This window comes from Papaver somniferum, chromosome 6, assembly GCF_003573695.1.
Source record: "Papaver somniferum cultivar HN1 chromosome 6, ASM357369v1, whole genome shotgun sequence".
Lineage (NCBI taxonomy): Eukaryota > Viridiplantae > Streptophyta > Magnoliopsida > Ranunculales > Papaveraceae > Papaver > Papaver somniferum.
Window position 1 is genome coordinate 3,769,412 of NC_039363.1, and position 23,286 is coordinate 3,792,697.

The 23,286-nt window shown below is 36.5% G+C and overlaps 2 protein-coding genes across 2 annotated transcripts; both read right to left on the reverse strand.

Moving 5' to 3' along the window:
- Window positions 1-6,547: 6,547 nt before the first annotated feature.
- LOC113290343 lies at window positions 6,548-8,116 on the reverse strand. The gene has a single exon (XM_026539955.1). The coding sequence runs from the start codon at window positions 8,114-8,116 to the stop codon at window positions 6,548-6,550; it is 1,569 nt and encodes a 522-aa protein (XP_026395740.1).
- A 4,041-nt stretch (window positions 8,117-12,157) lies between these two features.
- LOC113290344 lies at window positions 12,158-21,045 on the reverse strand. Its single transcript, XM_026539956.1, has 14 exons — window positions 20,982-21,045; window positions 20,702-20,859; window positions 19,981-20,166; window positions 19,737-19,898; window positions 19,402-19,571; window positions 19,174-19,326; window positions 15,494-15,861; window positions 15,186-15,374; window positions 13,860-13,973; window positions 13,520-13,731; window positions 13,226-13,436; window positions 12,867-13,104; window positions 12,621-12,771; window positions 12,158-12,541 (listed from the first exon to the last, which is right to left on the reverse strand). The coding sequence occupies exons 1-14, from the start codon at window positions 21,043-21,045 to the stop codon at window positions 12,245-12,247; spliced, it is 2,673 nt and encodes an 890-aa protein (XP_026395741.1). The 3' UTR covers window positions 12,158-12,244.
- Between the last annotated feature and the right edge of the window lie 2,241 nt (window positions 21,046-23,286).

A 23,286-nucleotide genomic window follows, 5' to 3' on the forward strand; every position in this document is an offset into this window, starting at 1 on the left:
GTGGATGTCAAATGCTCATTTGTATGACCGTGATGCAAACTTAGTCATAGAGGTATTTCGTACATTACCAGAGTGCGCCGAAGAAAGGACAAAAAAAAAATAAAAAATGGAAGGCAGTTGAAGGAAATAGAGCACATGAGAAATAAATAATCCAGTTCACCCAAGAGAAGGTCAGACGAAGCTGAAGTAAAAGACTAGGAGACCTTAGAAAAACCATTTAATGTTAAATTTGTTTATTCCCACACGGTTGAAGTGGATTTCACGTGGAATTAACTATTGGGTTTTCTAAAAATTTCACAGCTTGTTCGAACAGTCAAGAAGTATCATTTTTGTGGCCGTGATGCAAACGTAGTCGTTTATTGATCATTTTCGCTATTCCGATCATTTTCTTAGTTGATCTTCTAACATGATAACCCGGAAACAACAATATTTAGGAAAAAACAAAAAACAAACAAAACAAAGACCAGTGTACCGAATAAAGGAAAAGAAATCAATGGAACAGCCATTTGAAGGAAACAGATTCCATGAGAAATAATAATTCAGTGAACAAGATAAGAGCTAAAAGCAGAAGCTGAAGTAGTACACCTAGATGAATGAAAAGTAATGCAAGTGCGATGTGTAACAATGGAGCACCCGCAGATTAATGACTCAGACATGTCCAAGCCTCGTATTTTGACTTTCTCCCAGATAATTCCGACTATCAAGATGGACTGTAGCACTACCAGTAGCAGCCTCCATGGCAAAGTCTAACAACATTTAACTGGTCGGAAATTACATCATCAGCTTTAAAAAAACTACCGAAGGAGCGAGTGCTTTGGTTTGAATTAAAAAAGAGTACTTGAGCTGCGTGTTTGATTAGGTGAAGTAATAAAAGAGTGCTGCAACGAGATCTTGTGTCCATTTAAGTTTTGCACATTCAGTCTCTAACTGGGATTATTTTTTCGGTTCTAAAAATAGTTTTCTCATTCATTATGTAAGGTAGTTTTTGTCGGGAAAACAAGGTTACGTTCATCTCGAACGTCATGTTTACGTAGAAGTCAATTCCATGAAACATTCTATTTTAGATAACATAGCTCGAATCCGTCTTTTACATCTTTAGATTAGCATAACCGGATAATACTAGCATGAATATATAATTAATACGATAATAAGAAATCACATACGACACACAGATTACGTGGTTCATCTTTGTAGGCTACATTCAAGACCAAAACCACCCAAAGAATCTTTCATTTTCATAACAAGTTATTACATCACCACAAATCATATAATCAACTAGTTATCTAACCCACTAGCGCTAAACGTTAGAAACAACAAGACATATTACGAAGAGTTTGCTTCTTTCTTTGTTCTTCTTCTTACATAAACTTTCACCGCCATGGTTGCTTCGACTTTAGACAAGAACACGAAGAACATCCTGAATTCTAGCTTCTCCCGTACGAACCCTAGAAACCCTAGATCTCTCCCATACTCGTTCTCACTACAAGTCTCTCTTCTCACATTGACTTTTCCCCATCACCAACCATTGTAGGACACAACGGTTGTGACCCGACCTCTCTAATAAAAAGAGGATTCTACAAGAGAATGAATTTATATTCACAATTTAGGCCCTCTTATATAGTAGACAAATCCTTGCTCCCTAAATCTAAGAACTTTAAAGAATAGTCTTGCACCTTAATTAAGAAACCCTAAACTTGGAAAACACTCCCACAAACCGTCATACAAGTTTCCTAATCCAAACAAACCTTGTAGATACTTTAATCCCGAAATAGGCTTTTAGCCACGGTTTCTGCAGCGTAGATCACTGTTTTCTGCTGCAAAACTGTTACCATAAGTCCAATTTCAGCCACATGGGTTTGTTTGCGGAACAAAACCCCAACAATCACCACCTTTTGTGACGTGAAAAAAGCCTTCGTCTTCACTCCAACAAAGCATGAATGTTTCCCACCTTATACAAGGTCATCCTCGTGGACACCATCACTAACACGAATCAAAATTGTCTTGTACTTTGAGCTTGAACCACCACCTAAGCCAAATTCCTCTTTTTTTGCACTTGCACCACCAGAATAGCTATATGTAGATCTTATAGCATCACCAAAAACAGTTTCTTCATATAATTTATACAAGTTTATGCATGACTTGTATCAAACTACTTCGTCGCCATGACCACTCATTATTCCACCTTCATAGAATACTTGTTCGACACATTTCTAACACTTGACATTATTTGATTTGAGCCATCAAACAATTCCAATCAGATTTCACCAACTTCGGGAACCAACAATCTTGAGTCATCCTCCTTGTAGACAAAACATGCTGCAACCTTCATATGTTGTGTATGAACGATTGTCACTTAGCACCACCATGATTCAAATAATCACCTGATTATATTTGCAGACGCCAGTTGAACCCACAAACGATCTTCTCTTGCAAAGAAAACACCTTCAACACGAATCATAGTCACATCAATCAAAGTTATCGAATCTTTCTTGATATCGTCCTATTAATTGTTCGATCTTGATTTACTCATCATCTTTATGAAATATATCATAATGGTATGAACTAAGATTTTCTCTTCTTTGAAACTCTTTGTTCAAATTATCGAATCACTGCCATCTTTATCCACGCTCACCGCACCACTTGTCGGGAAAACGAGGTTATGTTTATCTCGAACGTCATGTTTACGTAGATGTCAATTCCATGAAACATCCTACTTTAGATAACATATCTCGAATCCGTCTCTTACATATTTAGATTAGCATAACCGGATAATACTAGCATGAATATATAATTAATACGATAATAAGAAATCACATACGACACACAGATTACATGGTTCATCTTTGTAGGCTACATCCAAGGCAAAAACCACCCAAAGAATCTTTCATTTTCATAACAAGTTATTACATCGCCACAAATCATATAATCAACTAGTTATCTAACCCACTAGCGCTAAACGTTAGAAACAATAAGACATATTACAAAGAGTTTGCTTCTTCCTTTGTTCTTCTTCTTACATAAACTTTCACCGCCATGGTTGCTTCGACTTTAGACAAGAACACGAAGAACATCCTGAATTCTAGCTTCTCCCATACGAACCCTAGAAACCCTAGATTTCTCCCATACTCGTTCTCACTACAAGTCTCTCTTCTCACATTGATTTTTCCCCATCACCAACCATTGTAGGACACAACAGTTGTGACCCGATCTCTCCCATACAAAGGAAAGATTGTTTCATAGATAAACCCAATGCCCTAAAGGAGGGGGGTTGAAGGATCTTGTGAAATTTTGTGTTAGTGAAAAGCGTCGGGTAAGTTTAGTCATCTGATATTCATGGGTTTAAGTTCTAGTAATCCATTCATGTCTAGTTAATTCTGACTTGTGTTTTTATAAGGTATTTTCCGATGTCAAAGAGTAGAAGCCACTAAAAAGCCAAGCTAATGTAGAACAAACAGGAAGAATGCAACAAGGATGTTGCAAAGCTGAGAATGGACTTAAAGAGATGGGAATTGAAAGTAATAATCGAAAACAAACTAGTTTTGCAGAATTAAGAGAGGAGTTTGTAAAATACGTTTTCTGAATTCAATGTAATGTGTCCTAAACAATAACAAAGCTAGCCTTTATATAGGCAAAAGAAATAACCTAAACTAGGAAAGCAAAACAGAATTAAACTAGAAAAGGGAAATCAAACTAAAAAGAGAAGTTAACTGGAACAAGGAAATTAGCCATTTGTAGGCTCAAAGCCTTGCATGTGCGGTACTGCATTAATCCCCCCTTCTTGAAAGAAACTCGTCCTCGAGTTGTCTGTTATCAACAATACTTCATTGTCATCATGGAAAGTGAAAATCTCCTGGACATTGAAGACATTTGATATATTCCAGTCAGCTGGAAGATCTATCACATAAGCATTATCATTAATTCTTTTTAAGACTTTGAAAGGTCCGTATTTCTTCATCTTAGTCTTGTTGTAAGTACCTACAAGAAATATCTCTTTCCGTAGATATATCATGACCAATTCTCCTTCTTTGAAAGCTTTAAAGCGCCTGTGTTTGTCTGCTGTCTCTTTATACTTCATATTAGACTCTTCAAGCTTCGTTTTGACCTCATGGTGGAGCTATGAATCTTTTTCAGCAACTGCATCTGCCTTGTTCTTTGAATTCTTCAACTTGGGAAGAAGAACTAGATCCGAAACATGATTCGGAAATTTAGAATAAACTATTTCGAAAGGAGTCTTACCAGTTGATCGATTCACGGAGGTATTAAAAGCAAACTCCATATGGGGCAATAAAACATCCCATTGTTTAGAGTTGTCAGCATATTTTTCTCTTATTAAGTTTCCCAAAAATCGATTGACTACCTCCGTTTGGCCATCTGTTTGGGGATGTGAAGTAGTACTGAACTGTAATGCAGTTCTTAGTCGCATCCATAATGATTTCCAGAAATAGCTCAAAAACTTAGTATCCCTGTCAGAAGTTATTGATTTTGGTACTCCATGTAGACGAACAACCTCCTTGAAGAATAATGAAGCCACATTAGACGCGTCTGTACACTTTTTGCACGCAATAAAATGTGCCATTTTAGAGTATCTATCAACAACCACCATGACTGAATCATTACCTCTAGCAGTACGAGGCAAACCAAGAATGAAGTCCATGCTTACATCGACCCAAGGTGCATCTGGAACAGGAAGAGGTGTGTATAATCCAGTATTTTGAATCGTACCTTTAGATTTTTGACAAACCATGCATTTCATTACATATTTCTGAACATCCTTTTTTGGAGAATGCCAATAGTAACGCTATTCTATTAAAGCAATTGTTTTGTCTCTGCCAAAGTGTCCACCCAATCCACTGCCATGTAACTCACGAATCAGATGAAGACGTAAAGATCCTTGTGGAATGCACAATCTATTACCTTTAAAGAGAAAGCCATCTTGAATGAGAAAATCGTCAGATTATGTCAAAGAAACACATTGTCCCCAAATTTTCTTGAATGATATTGGTGTAATCGAAAGAAAAACTGTCATTACGAATAGTGATAAGAAGATGAGTTCTTCGACTCAAAGCATCAGCAACCATATTAGTCTTCCCACTTTTGTGCTTAACAGAGAATGTGTATTTGTTAATAGTAGATAACCACCTGTCATGCATACGATTTATCTCGAAGACGTCTGTAAGTATTTCAAAGCATGATTGTCAGTGTTGACAACGAATTCTATGTGGATTAAATACGTATGCCATTGTTTCAAAGCTTGAACCGAAGCAAGTAGTTCAAGTTCATAAGTATACCACTTCTGTTGAATAGCTGAACTTTTTTCACTGTGGAAAGCAACTGGGTGATTTTCCTGAGATAAAACAGCGCCAATGCCGATAACAGTGGCATCACAATCAATTGCAAACGGCTTAGAGAAATTTGGCAGAGAAAGTACAGGAGATGTACATAATTTTTTTTAAGAGTATTAAAAATCTTATCTGCTTCTTCTGTCCAGACGAAGTTATCATGTCTCAAACACTCAGTAAGAGGAGAAGCAATCATACTGAAATTCCGAATAAAACGTCTATAAAAAGAAGCTAACCCATGAAAGCTTCGAACATCCTTAATGGAAGTGGGAACTGGCCAGTCTTCTATAGCCTTAATCTTCGAAGGATCCACATGTATACCCTTGTCAGAAACAACATAACCCAAAAACGTGACTTTTGAAAACATGAATGCACATTTCTTTAAATTGATGTATAGAGTGTTATCACTGAGAGCCTGAAATACTTGAGAAAGATGATTAATATGCTTACTTTCACTTTGACTGTAAATCAAAATGTCATCGAAATAAACAATGACAAACTGTCCAAGAAAGGGTTGTAAAACTTGGTTCATAAGTCTCATGAAAATGCTAGGTGCATTAGATAATCCAAATTGCATTACAAGACATTCATATAAACCTTCACGAGTCTTGAAAGCTGTTTTCCATTCGTCTCCTTCATGAATACGAATCTGATGATATCCACTTCGTAAATCCAGTTTTGTAAACACTTTAGAACCAGTTAACAAATCAATCATATCATCAATTCGAGGTACGGGAAACTTATAAGGAATTGTGATACGATTAAGAGCTCGACAATCAATGCACATCCTTCATCTACCATCCTTTTTATCTATTAAAAATGTCGGACATGGACAAGGACTGCTACTAGGTCTAATGAGTCCTTTTTGTAGCAAATCTACTACTTGCCCTTGTAAGATTTCATGTTCAGTTGGACTTAATCTATAGTGAGCTTGATTAGGTAACGAAGAACCAGAGACAAAGTCGATGCAGTGCTGTATGTTTCTCATTGGAGGTAAAATAGTCAGCAGTTCTTCAGGAAATAACTCACTGAATTGAGATAAAAGAGGACGTACCTTGTTAGGGATATAAATCATCGATTTGGCTTCTTCATGAGAATTTAAGGCATGTGTAGACTGTATGGATCGTACCACTGTTGAAACCAATGCGTTTTTTCCACCGTCACTATGGTCTTTGACAGGAGGTGATGAAGGAGAGGGAACCAAGACTTTAACTTTCCGCCCTGCTTGAAAGTGTAAGTATTATCAAATCCGTTATGTACCGCTTTAGTATCAACTCCCATGATCTCCTGAGAAGTATATGAGTTGCAGACATATCAATAACATCACACAAAGCAGAATCTTCATATTCAGGGAAAGAAAATCGCACAAAACACTGATGAACGATATTTTTGGTTGAAGAACCATTAACCCATCCAACAATATATGGTTCTGGATGTTTTGTAACAGGTAATCCTAACTTTTTCACTGCATAAGAAGAAACATAATTCTCTACGCTTCCACTATCGATGATCATGTCACAAATTTTTCCATTGATTTCGCACTGTGATTTTAAAATACTGTGTCTCTGTGAATGACAAGGACGAGAAAGCAAAAGAGAACGAATCATTCCCAAATAATTCCCTCCAAAAGAACCATGGATTTCATAAGGAGTGTCATCTTCTTCCTCTTTTTCAGTATCGGAAGCAGTTACATCTTCTTGGTCGTTTGTAAACGAATGAGGATTTCCGACAAACCCATTAAACTTACGGAAATCTCCAGAAGTTTGACCCGTCGGATTACACTTATTGCACTTGTCACCTATATACTTAGCATATGCATTATGTGGTTTGTTCTGAGGTGGGAAAGAATTTTGGTGTCGATTATTAAACCTGGTGCTTTGCTGTTGAAAAGATTGTGGATCTGGAACCTGTGAAGCATCATTAGGAGTAGCAAGAAATGGTTTACTATTCACAGGTAACGGTGAATTAGTAAAATTAATAGGTTGTTGTTGCTGACCCGAATAATGAATATTGTCTTCACGTTGGTATAAAACAGAACTAGCAGGCACATAGTTATGCTGAGGAGGAGTATATCTCGAATAAGATGATATGTAGTTACCTGGAGAATGTGAGGAACGAGTTGGTGTGGCTTTAGTAGATTGAAGAACTCGACGTTCAATTTTAAGAGCTTGTTGTACAACTTCAACCATTGTAAAAACCGACTGCGTCATACTTTGTTGAATCAAGTTATTTAACTCGTCAATAAAACGAGCTACTAATTGTTCTTCAGATTCCTTCAGCTGATTACGAGCAATAAGATTGTAGAATTCCGCAACATATTCTTCTACTAAACGAGCTCTTTGTCTACAGCTTTGTAACTTGAGAAAAAGTTGTTGTCTATAATCTTGAGGTAAAAATTTGAGACGCATTAAATTTCGTATACGTTCCCAAGTCTTAATTGGTGGCTTTTTAGCGTTGCGTCTGTCTTCACCAAGCTTTTTCCACCAAGCAGCAGCGCCCCCTTTAAGCTTATATGCTACAAGCTTAATTTTAGAATGATCTGGGACTTCCATAAAATCAAAAAAAGCTTCAACTTCATAAAACCAGTCCAATAGGTCTTCAAGTTTGCAATTCCCATTGAAAGGCGGAATATCTGCCTTTAGTTTGTATTCAGGTAGAGAGCTATACGGATTTTGAGTAGATTTGAGTCTTCTTTCATCAATCCAACTCTTTTCCTGCAGCTCCTCTATACTATCATCCTCTTCACTGTCATCTAATTGTATAATAGAATCCTTCATCTTTGACGTGCCAATTAAACCTTCATGTTGTATCTTCTTCTTTAATGTTTCAAGAATTTGTGACGGTATATCATCTTTATGCACAAATTTGGACTGGAAGAAGATTCCTCAACCTGAACCTTTAAGAGCTCTAAAATCCTGTCCAACTTTGTACTGTGACCTGAAACTTCTAACTTCAAACTCTCATGTTCCTTGAAAAGAAGACCTAGACTTGTAGTTAAATTAGCGACTTGATTGTCTAAGCCATTTTTTTTTATTTTTTTTTTTGTAAAACTAGGGTGCGGAAGCTAAATAACCAAGATCGTGTTCACGGATAAAAACCTAAAACCAAAGCGGGTGATACCAACTAATGTAGAACTAACAGGAAAAATGCAATAAGGATGTTGCAGAGCTGAGAATAGACTTAAAGAGATGGGAATTGAAAGTGATAATCGAAAACAAACTAGGTTTGCAGAATTAAGAGAGGAGTTTGTAAAATACGTTTTCTGAATTCAATGTAATGTGTCATAAACAATAACAAAGCTAGCCTTTAAATAGGCAAAAGAAATAAGCTAACCTAGGAAAGCAAAACAGAATTAAACTAGAAAAGGGAAATCAAACTAAAAAGAGAAGTTAACTGGAACAAGGAAACTAGCCATTTTTAGGCTCAAAGCCTTGCATGTGCGATACTGCATCACAAGCACACAGTGGGAAGCAAAAACTATTCGACGCAAAGCTGAAATGTTACATACGCAAGTTGGTTATTTCAGTCACTTTTGTCGTTGCAACTTAAAGTATATTTCTTATACAATATTTGGAATCGACTGTTCATGGTTGAGCTATTTTTCTCATATGTTTGTATGTGTACAAGTACAACTAGTAGAGAGGAGTAAGGTAGGTCTAGTTTAAAGTATAAAGGTTCCCTACTTCTGAGGTCAACTAAAAGTTTCGAGATTCTGTAAACTAATTTGTTTCTTTTCTTACGGTGAAGTTGGATTTCCTATAATCTATAACATAAACTTCTTATTCTTCTTATTGGTTAATGAAATTGGAATTCTTTATTTTAACTCAATCTATGTATGAAATCAATTTTGTTGTGCATGAATTATTACATGGTTATAGTGGTCCCAAAATTTGTGAATACTTTTTTGCGGTAGTCAAGTTGTTGCAGCAGCACTGAGGAGTGTAGCAAGAAAGTTCTAAAGAAAATAAATAAATTAAAAAAAAAAATGCATTTTTTCCCCATTTTATTGCCTCACCAGTTGGTGGTGTGGCAAGAGATTTTTCAAGGAAAATAAAAAATAAAAAATAAAAAAATATATTTTTTGCCTCATGTTATTGCCTCACTTTTTTGTGTGGTAAAAAATGCAGCTCTTGCCGCAGTGTACTTAAAGTGTGGCACTAACTTTTTGTCACATAGGTTGTTGCCACAAGGTGTGGAAAAAGCTTTTTGTGTGGAAAAATATCTTTGCCACATGAAACATGGGTTCGTACGACATAAATGAGGTGTTGCAATACGCCGACTTTCTTGTAGTGATAAACCCTCTTATATAATAGACAAATCCTTGCTCCCCAAGTCTTAGAACTTCTAAGAATAATCTTGCACCTTAATTAGGAAACCCCAAATTTGGAAAACACTCCCACAAACCGTCATACAAGTTTCCTAATCCAAACAAACCTTGTAGACACTTTAATCCCAAAATAGCCTTTTAGCCACGGAATCTGAAGCATAGATCACTATTTTCTGCTGTAAAATTGTTACCATAAGTCCAATTTCATCCACATGAGTTTGTTTGCGGAACAAAACCCTAACAATCACCACCTTTTGTGACGTGAACAAAACCTTGGTCTTCACTCCAACAAAGCATGAATGTTTTCCACCTTATACAAGGTCATCCTTGCAGACACCATCACTGACACGAATCAAAATTGTCTTGTACATTGAGCTTCAACCACCACCTAAGCCAAATTCCTCCTTTTTTGCAATTGCACCACCAGATAGCTACATGTCGATCTTTTAGCATCACCACAAACAATTTCTTCATATAATTTATACAAGTTTATGCATGACTTGTATCAAACTACTTCGTCGCCATGACCACTCATTATTGCACCTTTGTAGAATACTTCTTCGACACATGTCTAACACTTGACATTATTTGATCTGAGCCATCAAACAATTTCAGACGGATTTCACCAACTTCAAGAACCAACAATATTGAGTCATCCTCCTTGTAGACAAAACATGTTGTAACCTTCATATGTTGTGTATGCACGATTGTCACTTAGCACCACCATGATTCAAAATATTCACCAGACAATATTTTCAGACGCTAACCCAAAAAAAATCTTCTCTTCCAAAGAAAAAACCTTCAACACGAATCATAGTCACATCAAGCAAATTTGTCGAATATTTCTTGATGTTGTCCCATTCTTTGTTCGACCTTGATTTACTCATCTTCTTCATGAAATATATCATTCTGTTATGAACCAAGATTTTCTGTTCTGTGAAACCTCTTGTTCAAATTACCGAATAACTGCCATCTTTATCCACGTTCACCGCACGACTTGTCGGGAAAACGAGGTTACGTTCATCTCGACACGTCATGTTTACATAGAAGTCAATTCCATGAAACATCCTACTTTAAATAACATAGCTCGAATCTATCTCTTACATCTTTAGATTAGCATAACCGGATAATACTAGCACGAATATATAATTAATACGATAATAAACAATCACACACGACACACAGATCACGTGGTTCACCTTTGTAGGCTATATCCACGACCAAAAACACTCCGAGAATCTTTCATTTTCATAACAAGTTATTACATCGACACATATCATATAATCAACTAGTTATCTAACCCACTAGCGCTAAACATTAGAAACAATAAGAAATATTACGAAGAGTTTACCTCTTCCTTTGTTCTTCTTCTTCCATAAACTTTCACCGCTATAATTGTGTCGACTTTAGACAAGAACACGAAGAACATCATGAATTATACCTTCTCCCATACAAACCCTATAAACCTTAGATTTCTCCCATACCCGTTCTCAACACAAGTCTCTCTTCTCACATTGATTTTCCCCCATCACCAACCATTGTAGGACACAACGGTTGTGACCCGATCTCTCCCATAAAGATAGGATTCTATAAGAGAATGAATTTCTACTCAGAATATAAGCCCTCTTACATAGTAGACAAATCCTTGCTCCCCAAGTCTTAGAATTTCTAAGAATTGTCTTGCACCTTAATTAGGAAACCCTAAACTTAGAAAACACTCCCACAAACCGTGAAACAAGTTTTCTAATCCAAACAAACCTTGTAGACACTTTAATCCCAAAATAAGCTTTTAGCCACGGTTTCTGCAGCATAGATCATTGTTTTCTGCTGCAAAACTATTACCAAAAGTCCAATTTCAGTCACATGGGTTTGTTTGCGGAACAAAACTCCAATAGTTTTTCTACCCCCTGGTAGGTCTTCTGTAAATCCTCTACTTCTAATAAATTCTTCCTTTTCGATAAAAAAAAATAAGTGCTCTAGTTTCGAATCAATTCAGAATTGCAACAAAAACAAAAAGATCGTTATCTCTAACTTTTGAGAATGACATTTGCTTCTAAAATAGGAGAAGGAGCGTTTTTATTTCTATTAGTCAAATAGGTTGTAAGTATTGTTTTTATTCGATTTCCATGGACGTAGATCTGTTCTCCAATTTTGAATATCTGCTTCAGGGACTGCATTGTTGTACACTCAGTAGGGAAAGTAATCAGAATGACTGTCCTTCTATTGAATCAATTTGCAAGGATGCTATAAGAGGTTACCAAAGTTATACGAGGAGATGATTGTTTTGTTATATATGGATTTGGTTTTACCCCGTAAAATTTGGTAACCCCGTTATAGCATTCAGCCTATTTTGGTTTCCTAGTTCTGTTGTTTCCTGGTTAATGTAAATTTACGAATGAATATTTGATCTTGTTTTTTTCAAACACAATTGTCATGTAGTTGTACATTTGATATGCACTTCCAAAATAACAATTCTGGCGTAGTGGCCTAGTTGAACTATATAAATTTGGCAATGATATATATAACTGGCGTATGTACCGAATTTCCAGTGACACAACTACATATTTGGCATAGCATCCTATCGACCTTCAACTGTGGTGATAGTGACATTATTACTTGAGCAGCAAGTTGGCCCCGAATCTGGCTTATCTGATGATGTCAGGAAAATATAGGGAGGTTCTTTCGGAGATGGACGATTAGTTTCACTGGTAAGCATGATATCTACTTCAGCCATGGTTGGCCTGTCTATTGCTCTATTTTGAACACATAAAAAACCAATATGTATACATTTTATCACTTCTGATGGAGAATAAAAATCACCGAGAGCCTCATCCACAACCTCTGACCATTTGCCATCATTCCAAAGTTCCCAAGTCTGGAACGCAAATTTCAAATTATGTAAGCTAATAATCCATTACTCCTTAATCTACTAAAGAGTGGACGGATATACTTACATGAAGTAGGAGGTTTGAAGGTTGTTCAGGTTTATAAAAGCTGTTATTTCTCTTACTGCTGACAATTTCTAGTATCAACACTCCGAAACTAAAGACATCCGACTTTTCTGAAAATTTGCCTCCCATTATGTACTCTGGAGACATGTAACCACTGCATTTGATTGTGCAGACACGTTATATAATATAGGTAGCCTAAGACGAGACATTGGAAATATAAGAGTAAAATGAAGGAAACAGGGAGCTTACAATGTACCAACAACCCGGTTTGTTTCAGCAATAATTTGATTACCACCAAATATCCGTGCCATTCCAAAGTCTGAAATTTTCGGGGTCATATTTTCATCCAATAAAATGTTACTGACTTTGAGATCTCTATGAATAATTCTTAACCGAGAATCACGGTGAAGGTAAAGAAGGCCCCGAGCAATCCCTCCAATAATATTGAAGCGGTTACCCCAATCTAGTTGTGCTTTCTTACTTGGATCTGTCGCCAGTACAAACATTCTTGAATTAGCTGTGGTGGAAAACTGATTCATATTGAAGCGGTTACCCCAATCTAGTTATGCAGCTTGTAGGTTGGATAGCGTAAGAGCAAAGAAACGAACCAAATAAAAATGCATCCAGGCTACCCTTGGGCATGTATTCATAAATCAACATGTATTCTTCTCCTCGAATGCAGCAACCCAAAAGTCTCACAAGGTTGCGGTGTTGAAGTTTTGAGATCAATACAACCTCGTTCTTGAACTCTTCAATACCCTGCCCAGAGTGTTTAGATAGTCGTTTCACTGCTATTTCCTTCTCGTTTTGCAATTTACCCTGAAAACATCCTCCATATAGTGATTAGAAATTCCAGTAAGTTGACCCATATTTTAAAAATAATCAGGCACATGCAAACTTACCTTATTAACTGGCCCAAAACCTCCTTCACCCAATTTATTTTTCAAGCAGAAGTTGTTTGTAGCATTCAATAAACAAGCATAGTTAAATATTTGGAATTCCTGTGTTTCTCCTTCTGTTGTACCACCATCAAACGAGTTATTTGGCGTATCATTGTAGGTAGCCTTCGATTTTAGCAAATCTGTTAACACCCCTTGGAGTCCTTTCAGTGCTCCTGGGTATCACGAACGAAGTAAGATAGAGTTTATTGGTGACAGTCGCAAAAACAACATGAATGGGTGTTGTGTATATATATGTGCAGTATTATGAGTCCAATTTTTTTAAAAAAAAAGGTATATCTACCTCTTTTACGAGTCTTGTTTCTCTTGACCCGGTAAATGTAGCCTAAGATGCACATAATAGTTGCCACCGAAATGAAAACCGGTACGATGATCTTCCTAACTATCGCCATTCCGCCTGAAAATTTCGAGATGTAGTAAACAAAAATCAATTCTAGGTAGACATCATAACATGTTGAGCAAGGGAGGGATCACCTCAGATGCATATTTATGTGTCAGCACTAGATAAAGATGAATTCAGTTCAAGTTTGTTAATTAAATTAGTTATTGTGGGTTATGATGTGAAATCATCCTATGTAATCCTTGACATATTAGTTTAATGATACACGTCCACATGGTGTTGTGTTTACGTATTGTAATGGCTTGCACGAGGTGTGTACTGTTAAGTTGGTTAGCGGTAGTTTGTACGGTACTAGATTCCTATAGTAGATACTAGATTCCTATATATATGTGTTGGTAAATATATGTAAAGATTAACATGATTGAAATGGTATATATGTTCTTCTGTCTGTAATCTCCTAGTCTGATTTCTATGAATTCTTCAGTCTGATTTCTTCCCTTCTCATCTGTGATTTCGTATCATTCCACCATTGATCCTTGATTGATAAATTTGGGGCTTATTAATTGGTATCACACCCGTTCGATCATGTCGGATGGTTTATACCTTACACAAATGGTTTAGTATAGTGGTGTTGTGAAAGACCTAATTTCAATTCTTTTGATTCGCATTGATGAAAGAAGGTGTTTGTACAAAGAATGAAAAACATCAAACGTTTCTAAAAAATATTCCATCAAACGTTTCAGCAGTAATTAAAGAGGAAGATTGCATCTGTTTCGAAGATTCTTTCTGACACATGTTTGCTGAAAAAGTTTTTGTTTGTACACGATTTCGAGATTTTTCTATTAAAACTATTGGTGATTTCTATCCGATTTTCCAGAAGAATTTCAAGTTCTCTAGCTAGTTTGGTGCAATACTGAATAGGTGTTTGCAGTAATTGTTTTATGATACGGGCTCAATGTTTGACGATAGTTATTAGGGTTTAGGTATATACATGGTGCACCTATATTATGAATGGAAAAGTATTTTATGCAAACAAAAATTAGTCGGACCAAATTTGGTAACCTGATTTTTCTTGGTTATTTCTTCGTCAGTCAGGAGATTAAGAAAGTCCACATTAGGGTATATAAAAAACGGCTTTCGATGATAGAATGCTACAAATACAAGTAAGTTTCAATATGTTGTCGAGTAGGAAATCATAATACTATCATATTTATGAGGCTAATTAGTTTTGTGGCCGAACTAGGCGTCCATTTAAGGGCGGGTCATTACCTGCAGTTAATCGGAGGTAATTGTTGTTGATGATCCACATGAAAGACCAATGCTCCGCAACATCATTTTTGAGTGTCCAATATGCCCATCCAAAAGAAGCTGAACCATACACATCTAACTGTGCACTACCATACTTTTGATATTCCTTTTGAGACCACTTGCCTCTGCCAAATTCGTTCACCCATTCCCCTGTATTCAGTTCCAAAAAAACAATATCCGACTTTGGTCTTTAATGCTGCTATGAACAAACTGTTTTTCTTAAGAACATCCAATAAACACAAAGTACGTTTCTTCAAACAAAGCCTTACCAATAAACACCAATGGTCCATCAGCGGCGCTTAGGGAATTCATTTGAGTTTTCCTAGTACCATATAAGTAATTGATATTCTCCTGTAGGCTCATATTAGCTAATGAAGGATGAAGATTATAATAGTGCAAGTCCACCACAACGTTTGACTTGCCATTACCAGTGTTAGCATCATAAAGCACTGCTGGGTCTGGGTCAACACCATCTTTTCCGATCAACTGACACATTATTACATAAGCTGTGGCTGAATGTTTCCTCACAATGTCATATCCGTCATTGTAGTACTTCTGTAAGGTATTAAAAGGTACATCAGGAGAACGTGGTTCACTCAAAAGGGATATCCCCAACAGAGCTGGATCACTACCATACCTGCAAATGAAAGATGACATGTCCATTAGGAGCATATAAAATACATTAAAAGTGACCAGGTAGCTGTTGGAGTTATTGTTAACTAGTGTCTTGCCCGTGCGTTGCACGGGGTTAAGCTAATTGAATCATTAACTGTGCTGAAGATCAGATATAGAGACGGGTCTCTCATTGTGTCAAAATGTAGCATCTACTTGCATATATATCGCAGAGTATTAGTAGTCGAAAATTTGGACCCAGCTAATTGTTGGATTATCATTTGAGCTGAAAATGTAGAGATGGGCTAAAAATGTAGAAAATTTGGTCCCACCTCTTTCTCAAATAATGAAACGACCGTGTAAAATGTAGATTGTAGAGACGGGCTTAAGTTTATATTTCCGAAGCTTATATTTCTTGAATCAGATGTTCACTGGAATAGAGACAATTTAAACCATATATTTTTTCATTTGTTCCAATCATTTCTCCAAATTGATCGTTGATCAAAATTGATTGTTTCTGATTAACAATGTGCAGCCACTTAGCCACGACAACAACTTCCAATTCCCTGACCTTCTAAATTCCGGACACTACTCTCCAAATCCTACCAATTCGTCTACAATTTGAATTATAGCCGTCACTTTATCTTTTCCCTTGTTAATATACTTGGATAAGTATTTAACCAATTCCACACATTGTAAGTCAGTCCTTATATGCTCACGGTTCTTTCTCACCCACATAAGTCGACATTCTTCAATAATGCATAAGCATCAACTCAATATTGCTGAAACAAACGACCACCGCCGATTAAAATATGTCCCTCACAGAGCCGTTGATGTGGCCTAAATGCATAATACCCCATCATGGCGAGCTGTTTCTTATGTTGAAATATAATATCCTTGTACCATCATCATCCGTGGGAGTTTGGGCTATCAAAGATGCCACTTCAGAACACGTTGGAAGGTTATATCACCTAGCATTCCTTTTTCGTCGACTAATGATTCGCAAGCTTAATTCAACTTCAGGTTTCTCTTACAATCTTTGTCTGTCCATCCTGAATGTCTATGCATATGCATTATTAGCATCCAATATAGAGATCAAATTAGTGATCATTTCCGAGTCCAATTCATTGTCATTATTTTTTGGGTATTCGTTCACTTTTCGACACCTCATTCTTCTGTGCATCATTTTTATGTTCTTGTTCAAAACAGATGTTCTTCCGACGGCTGGCTCCTTGTGCCAATTTTGTATCATATACGTATAGCTGGTTGTAATCTGGTTGACCTTGACGTTGCCATTAAATATGACTTTGTTTGAGGTAAAAGCAAGCATACAATTGTACGCCCTGATGTTTTTCCTAAACTTAGATGACTGTTGTCCACCATTAAAATCCAGCAATCCCTCTAGATAGTCTTGAAAACCCCTAAGAAGTGGGAGTACAACATTACCTCTGGAACAACATATGCTAAACTCGCAGTCGGTAATTTTTGATCGGTTAGTCCTCTCTTGGTACCAAACTGTGGCACCACAGTGATTGCATGCATGAGCTGGCTGGTGCGCCAAAATCAGATTTTTTGACACCTAATCCTGTGAAAATGTCCCAAATAGACAAAGTATTAGAGGAGTAATTAGTAAGAGATACTATACGTAAGTATACACTTAATAATTCATATGCTATATACATTCTCAAGCAAAGCCATATGAATTTGTCTCTAACCTTGCATTATATTTCTGTTAGCACAGCCATATGACTTTGATAATGTCCAAGAAAAGTTTCGTCAGAGTCATATGATGCAAGTGTTAATATTTTACTTTAGTGAAACTTAATACCAATGATCATAATCATAGAATGCTCAACATCTATACTCTCGGATTCTAATAGTCCATGTATTGTTTGCCAAGATTCTTGTTTCCCCTAGCACAAACTTGTTTATAACCAAATATCCTGGATAGTATACGATGTTTGACTTGCTCGTCAATACCCGCCACTTAAGCATACATAATATGTATCAACGACCTCATAAAAACAGCATAAAAAAGAACTCAAGTTATTAAAGCTACTTACTCCCGCAAAAACAACAATTCCAGGATTAGGTGCAAGCTTGAGTCCTAATTTGTCATTTTGATTAAAAGCTCCAAACTGACGACATTTTCTGATCAAACCATTGTAATCAATTTTGCGATACTGACAGCCAATAATTCATATCAGTTAAGAAAGTTCATCACCACCTATTCAGAAGTGGCGACCCCATTTTCTGATTTTGTGAAATGGTCATGGGGTTATTTGGTAGTCATATTTTTTATGTTCTTTCCATACGTTGGAAAATAGTAACAGGTATTCTAACTCGCATTTTTATAAGCTAGCAAAGCAAAGGGAGGAAAAAAATCACATGTATATACCATTTAGAAAAATTATGCAGTGAATACGGTTCACAATCTAGTTAACCTTACGCTATCATCAAAATCTACCCTTCCATTTTACAAAAAGAAAACATAATACGTGATCAAGTAACCATCTGACAAATCAAAAAGAAAACTTGATACGTAATCTAGTAACCATCTGACAAAAAAAGAAAAAACGTAATCTTTGAATCTACGACTTTCAAACACAAAGTTAAAAAAAAAAAAAAAAAAAGAAAGAAAAGAACTGAAATGATACCTATCAAGTATAGCAACATAATACGTGATTGAGTAACCATCTGACAAAACAAAATAATACGTAATCTAGTAACCATCTGACAAAAAGAATACGTGAGATGCAAACCCATTTGAATCTACCACTTTCAAAAACAAAGTTAAAGAAAACTGAAGTTTGGATCCATAAATAACCTCGACTGATAACAGATGCCTTGGGAGTTAGATTCGTTTCTGATTGTCATTGCAATTAAATAGGATTATGACAGGCTTCATCTATCGTCAACCATGGTGTAGAAGCAGGTTGTATTAGGAGGGAGGAGCAGAGGGAAGGAAAGGGAGGAGCCGATCGAGGAGAAGAGAATTAGGTATAGGTTATGTAGGGTTTCTAAGAGTTTTAGTATTAGGAGGGAGGAGCAGAGGGAAGGGAGGAGCCGATCGAGGAGAAGAGAATTAGGTATAGGTTATGATTTAGACGTGGTTAGAATTAGGCATATAGGTTATGATTTAGATGTGGTGAGTAATATTCACACCAGGTGCTGGTGAGCGTGAAAAATTAGCGAATAAATTGGAAACCCTCGTTTTCTATTGATCGGGGGCCAGGAGCTCTAGAATTCAAGCCTTTGGCCTAACTTTCATTGTGAGGCCAGCAATTTCCACTCAAATTATATATATATAATACGTAAGAGATAAACATGTTTTTACTTGGAAGCTAGGAATTCTATAGCATCAAGGCTTTGCTGGATATTATCAGATTTCGGCCAGTCAATAGAGCCATCACGAGTAGAAGCGTGTTCCTTTTCATTTTGGGAACCGGGAGCTGCGTGAAGGTTGATTATGCATTTTATGTCAAACTCCCTACAAAACAAGTTTCAGTTAATGTTTAAATAGTAGGAACGAGGATGAAAAGAAAATTGGGAAAGAGAGACCCACTGTGCCCATTTGAATGCGTTATCTAGAGCTGCCAAACCTCCCCCAACATAAGGTTCTGGTGGATTGGGATCTTTGGTAATCCACCACCCAACAGGAATCCTCACAGTGTTAATACCATGTTCTCTAAGAAACTGAAAGTCGTCTCTTATAACATAGCTGTTCCTATGTTCCTGAAATTCAAGTAACATTTTAAAAGATCATTCATATTCTACGTCCCCCTTTCATCTAGAGGTTTCAATCGCACTCAAATCAATCAACAACCATTAAGCTGTAACTTTTAATATACGAGCAAGTAATTCAAGTATGGATTATAAAAGAGAAGGGACGAAAATTACCGTAAGCACTTTTGTTGCATTTTTAAATCCATGCCCATTGGAGAGCTGGTACTCTCCTTGTAAATAGTTACCAACAAAAGTCATCTTAAAAATAGCTGCGTTACCGTCAGTAAATCCTGGCTTCCCAACATAGTCTGCTTTGAGCTCATTTTTAGAAGAAGCCTAAAAATATCGAAGACATAAGATATGAGTTACCACAACCCGAATGGTAAGTTACAAGTTTAAATTCCTGAGAGCATCACACCTGCAGATATGCACCGCTAGAATGTTTAATAAGAACTCGACCAAAGCTTGATCTTTCGATAGTAAAAGTTTCATTCAAAGACGGTGATTTTGATGTTGCGGTGACAGAGGCGCCTTTTCCAGTACATGATAGAAACTGTCCTTTTAGAGCACGAAACTGATATTCCGTTGGTGATACCCTCCATAACTGCAACAGAGATTAGCGTCATGAACTAAATTTCACCTCCAGGAGGCCTAAGAGTCCAGGGCTGCACAACGGTTGGGTCCTGTTTTGGGCAAAAAGAATCACCAAACCGCACCTAGTTGCTGATTTGACCTGTCGGTTCTATGTACCGCCAGTCTTTTTTGTTTTTTGAAAATGCAGAAAAAGATTGTCTTTAAGTTTCACAGAGAGTTTCAGTACATATAAAGTTATTGTTGTTCCACTACTGCGACAACAACAATTGTTTGAATCTAGATCTAACTAATAAACTGAGAATTGTAATCTGCAGAAAAAATCTTTTTATGATTGATCGAACATGTATCTTGTTCATACGCTTTGTTTAAGTTCAAAACCAAACAATCTGAGAATATGAGGATCTTCGGTTTGGTTTTAATTTGGTTTTTTGTTGGTCTAGCGTGTCTGATCCGTCCTTACAGCCCTAACTAGGGGATAGTTTAAATTTTTATCATAGCAAGTAAACAAGGATGGAGGGAATACTAAATTTCTATGACCGTCTTACTTTGAAAGTTTCCCAAGAATCGGCTTTGTCTTGGTCGACAGAGACGCCTGCACCTCCTCCCTCCTTTGCACTTACATACTTATTTAAGCTCACAGATTTCAACTGGAACTCTGCTCCGTCCTGCATTATAAACTTCGATATATAGACAACCACCAAAGCTAATAGAATTTAAGAATAATCACACAAATTCTTAAAAAATACATTTCAAGCATATCTCGATTGGCAATGCCCTCAAAGAGTGAGGGTATTTGCATCCATCCTTCAACAACCAACCAATTACCCAAGTTCACACCTCTTACTTTCCCACCCTTAATTCCATCCACGACGCACAAAGCTGAAACCATAGAACGAACACACTAATTAACATTTCTTGAAACTGAAAAAACAACTAAAAGTTTGGAAAAAAAAAGAAACGAAAGTAAATGAAGAAGCTGAAGAAGACTTATATAGCAGTTAAAGTAGTCCAAGTGCGAGCATGGAGTAGTATACGAAGAACAGTCAAAGATACCCTGCTTGGCTCGTTAGATCAAAGACTTTGACTTAGTATAATAAGGCTAATGCTATTAACTGTAACAGTGACTTGGTATAATAAGGCTAATGCTATTAGCTGTAACAGTTAGTTATGATAGGTCCTCTTTCTCAATAAAACCATAGCAAGTCCTTCATCGAGATGGAGTATGACAAAAGGCAAGGCACATCGGCCGCAAGTGGGCAAGTGTTCGGAAAGTCGTTACCAGGCAGGAAGATATCCCTTATTAGCCTTACATTATCGATCAAATGGATCACATAGATATCCGTTTGCACATTATTGGCCTTACATTATTGGACAGATGGATCACAAAGATATCTCTTAAAACAACCCAGGCCATTGAAAAGAACTTGAACCCACCAGAGCACGAAAGCGAGAATCTTCTGAGAAATGGGTTCCTATTCAAACAGTGCATAGTCGTAAACATTTTATTTGGATCAAAGAAAGAAAAAAAAAAGGGATATTTTGACTTTGGTTCACATAAAAGTGATCAGAATTGTGTTTGGATCACGTAAAATTTTTAATTAGAAGTTGGGTCACGAGACCATCATTGACCATCTTGACAGTTAGGATAATTTATTTTCTAAATTTTATTTTATTTACTTAACACCGTCAGTTACCATTAGCACGTGAATTGCACGTGCTAGTTAGAAATTCCGTTGAGGCACATTTGATGCCTTGATGGTTGAGAATAGATGGAATCTATCGGTTTGGGTTATTTGCCCGTTATCAGACCGTTGGTTTGATGTTCAAACCCCTTTAACTACCCATAAATCCTTCCATTTTGATAACATTTTCCCACCAACTGATTTCCATACCTGCAGTCGGTTTTAAACATATTTTGTTTTACAGAATCAAGAGATCTCAACGTCTTAAAGTTGAATATGAGATAATTTACATTCATAATCAATTTCACACGCTATGTAACTTGCTTTCATAAGTCATACACAAGTTAAGTTTCTTATTTGATTGTAGGTATGTGAGATACAATGACACAGGTCATACATTCCTGGTATGCCCAAAGAGATACTCAAACTGTCATAACTTATTGTGCAAAGAAAATACTAAGTTGTGCATCATGTACTTGTTATAAATGGATTGTTACTGTTTGAAATGGACGTTGTACAATAAAGAAAACTCATATGACTGAATAAAACAAGCAACAAGCAAGAAAACATATTATGTGCTGAGTTAGAAGATAAAATAAATGTAACGAGTTGTTTTCATTGTCACAAAAACACTCATTTGGCATATGAATGCCCATGGAAGTCAACCAAATGCTTCATTATGAGTCTATTTACATCAAGACAACAACAAAGTATAGGTGATAAGTTCCTAAAGTGCAATGTTTACAGTGCTTTCAAATGGGTTTATCAGAAATCTGACCAAACTAGTAGTAGCTGTTAAGGCAATGATGCAGTGAACTTAAACCTAATGCTAAATATAATGTGTGTAATTGTTATCTAGTAATAGCTATGTAATCAGGTGATGCAATGATGTAGTGAACTTAAATCAATAGTAAATAAAAGAAGTATTTTACAAAAAAAAAAAAATTATATATATATATATATATATTAAAGTAACACATGTCATGTTTTATAAAGAAAGCAACATGTTCGTAACATGAAAGAGTTAGGTGTCTGCAAAAGATCCAGAATAACACTAAGGAAAACAGTAAGGAAGAGATTAAACCACAGCATATCATGGAAGTGATTCATCATTGTCCCATTACTCTGGTGTGCCAAACCAGTCCATCATCCTTCGCATCTTTCCCCTTACAGATGTTGAAGAAAATGCACCACCCCATCTCATCACTAGCCCACCGCTTCTGCCACCATAATTACCTCTTAAGAAGCATCCATCTAGTCCTGGTATAGGATTTACCAACATTGAACAACACGTTAGATATTGTAAGTTCATAAGAGAGACAAATTGCAAGATCATACCATCAAAAAATTGCAAATTCAAGACAAACAAAAAATTTAAAGCAGAAACCTGCACTAGTGTTGGTTCTCTAGTTATTATTGGTCCCTCATCTTGCTGTATTATCACACCT

Coding starts and splice junctions, on each gene's coding strand:
- LOC113290343 (XM_026539955.1), bottom strand. CDS start 8,116: ATGAAGGATTCTATTATACAATTAGATGACAGTGAAGAGGATGATAGT.
- LOC113290344 (XM_026539956.1), bottom strand. CDS start 21,045: ATGGTTTCAGCTTTGTGCGTCGTGGATGGAATTAAGGGTGGGAAAGTA. Junction 15,862..19,173: donor ATAGAATTCCTAGCTTCCAA/GTAAAAACATGT, acceptor TTTCATTTGCAG/GTATGGTAGTGATCCAGCTC. Junction 12,542..12,620: donor CTTCAAACCTCCTACTTCAT/GTAAGTATATCC, acceptor TTTGCGTTCCAG/ACTTGGGAACTTTGGAATGA.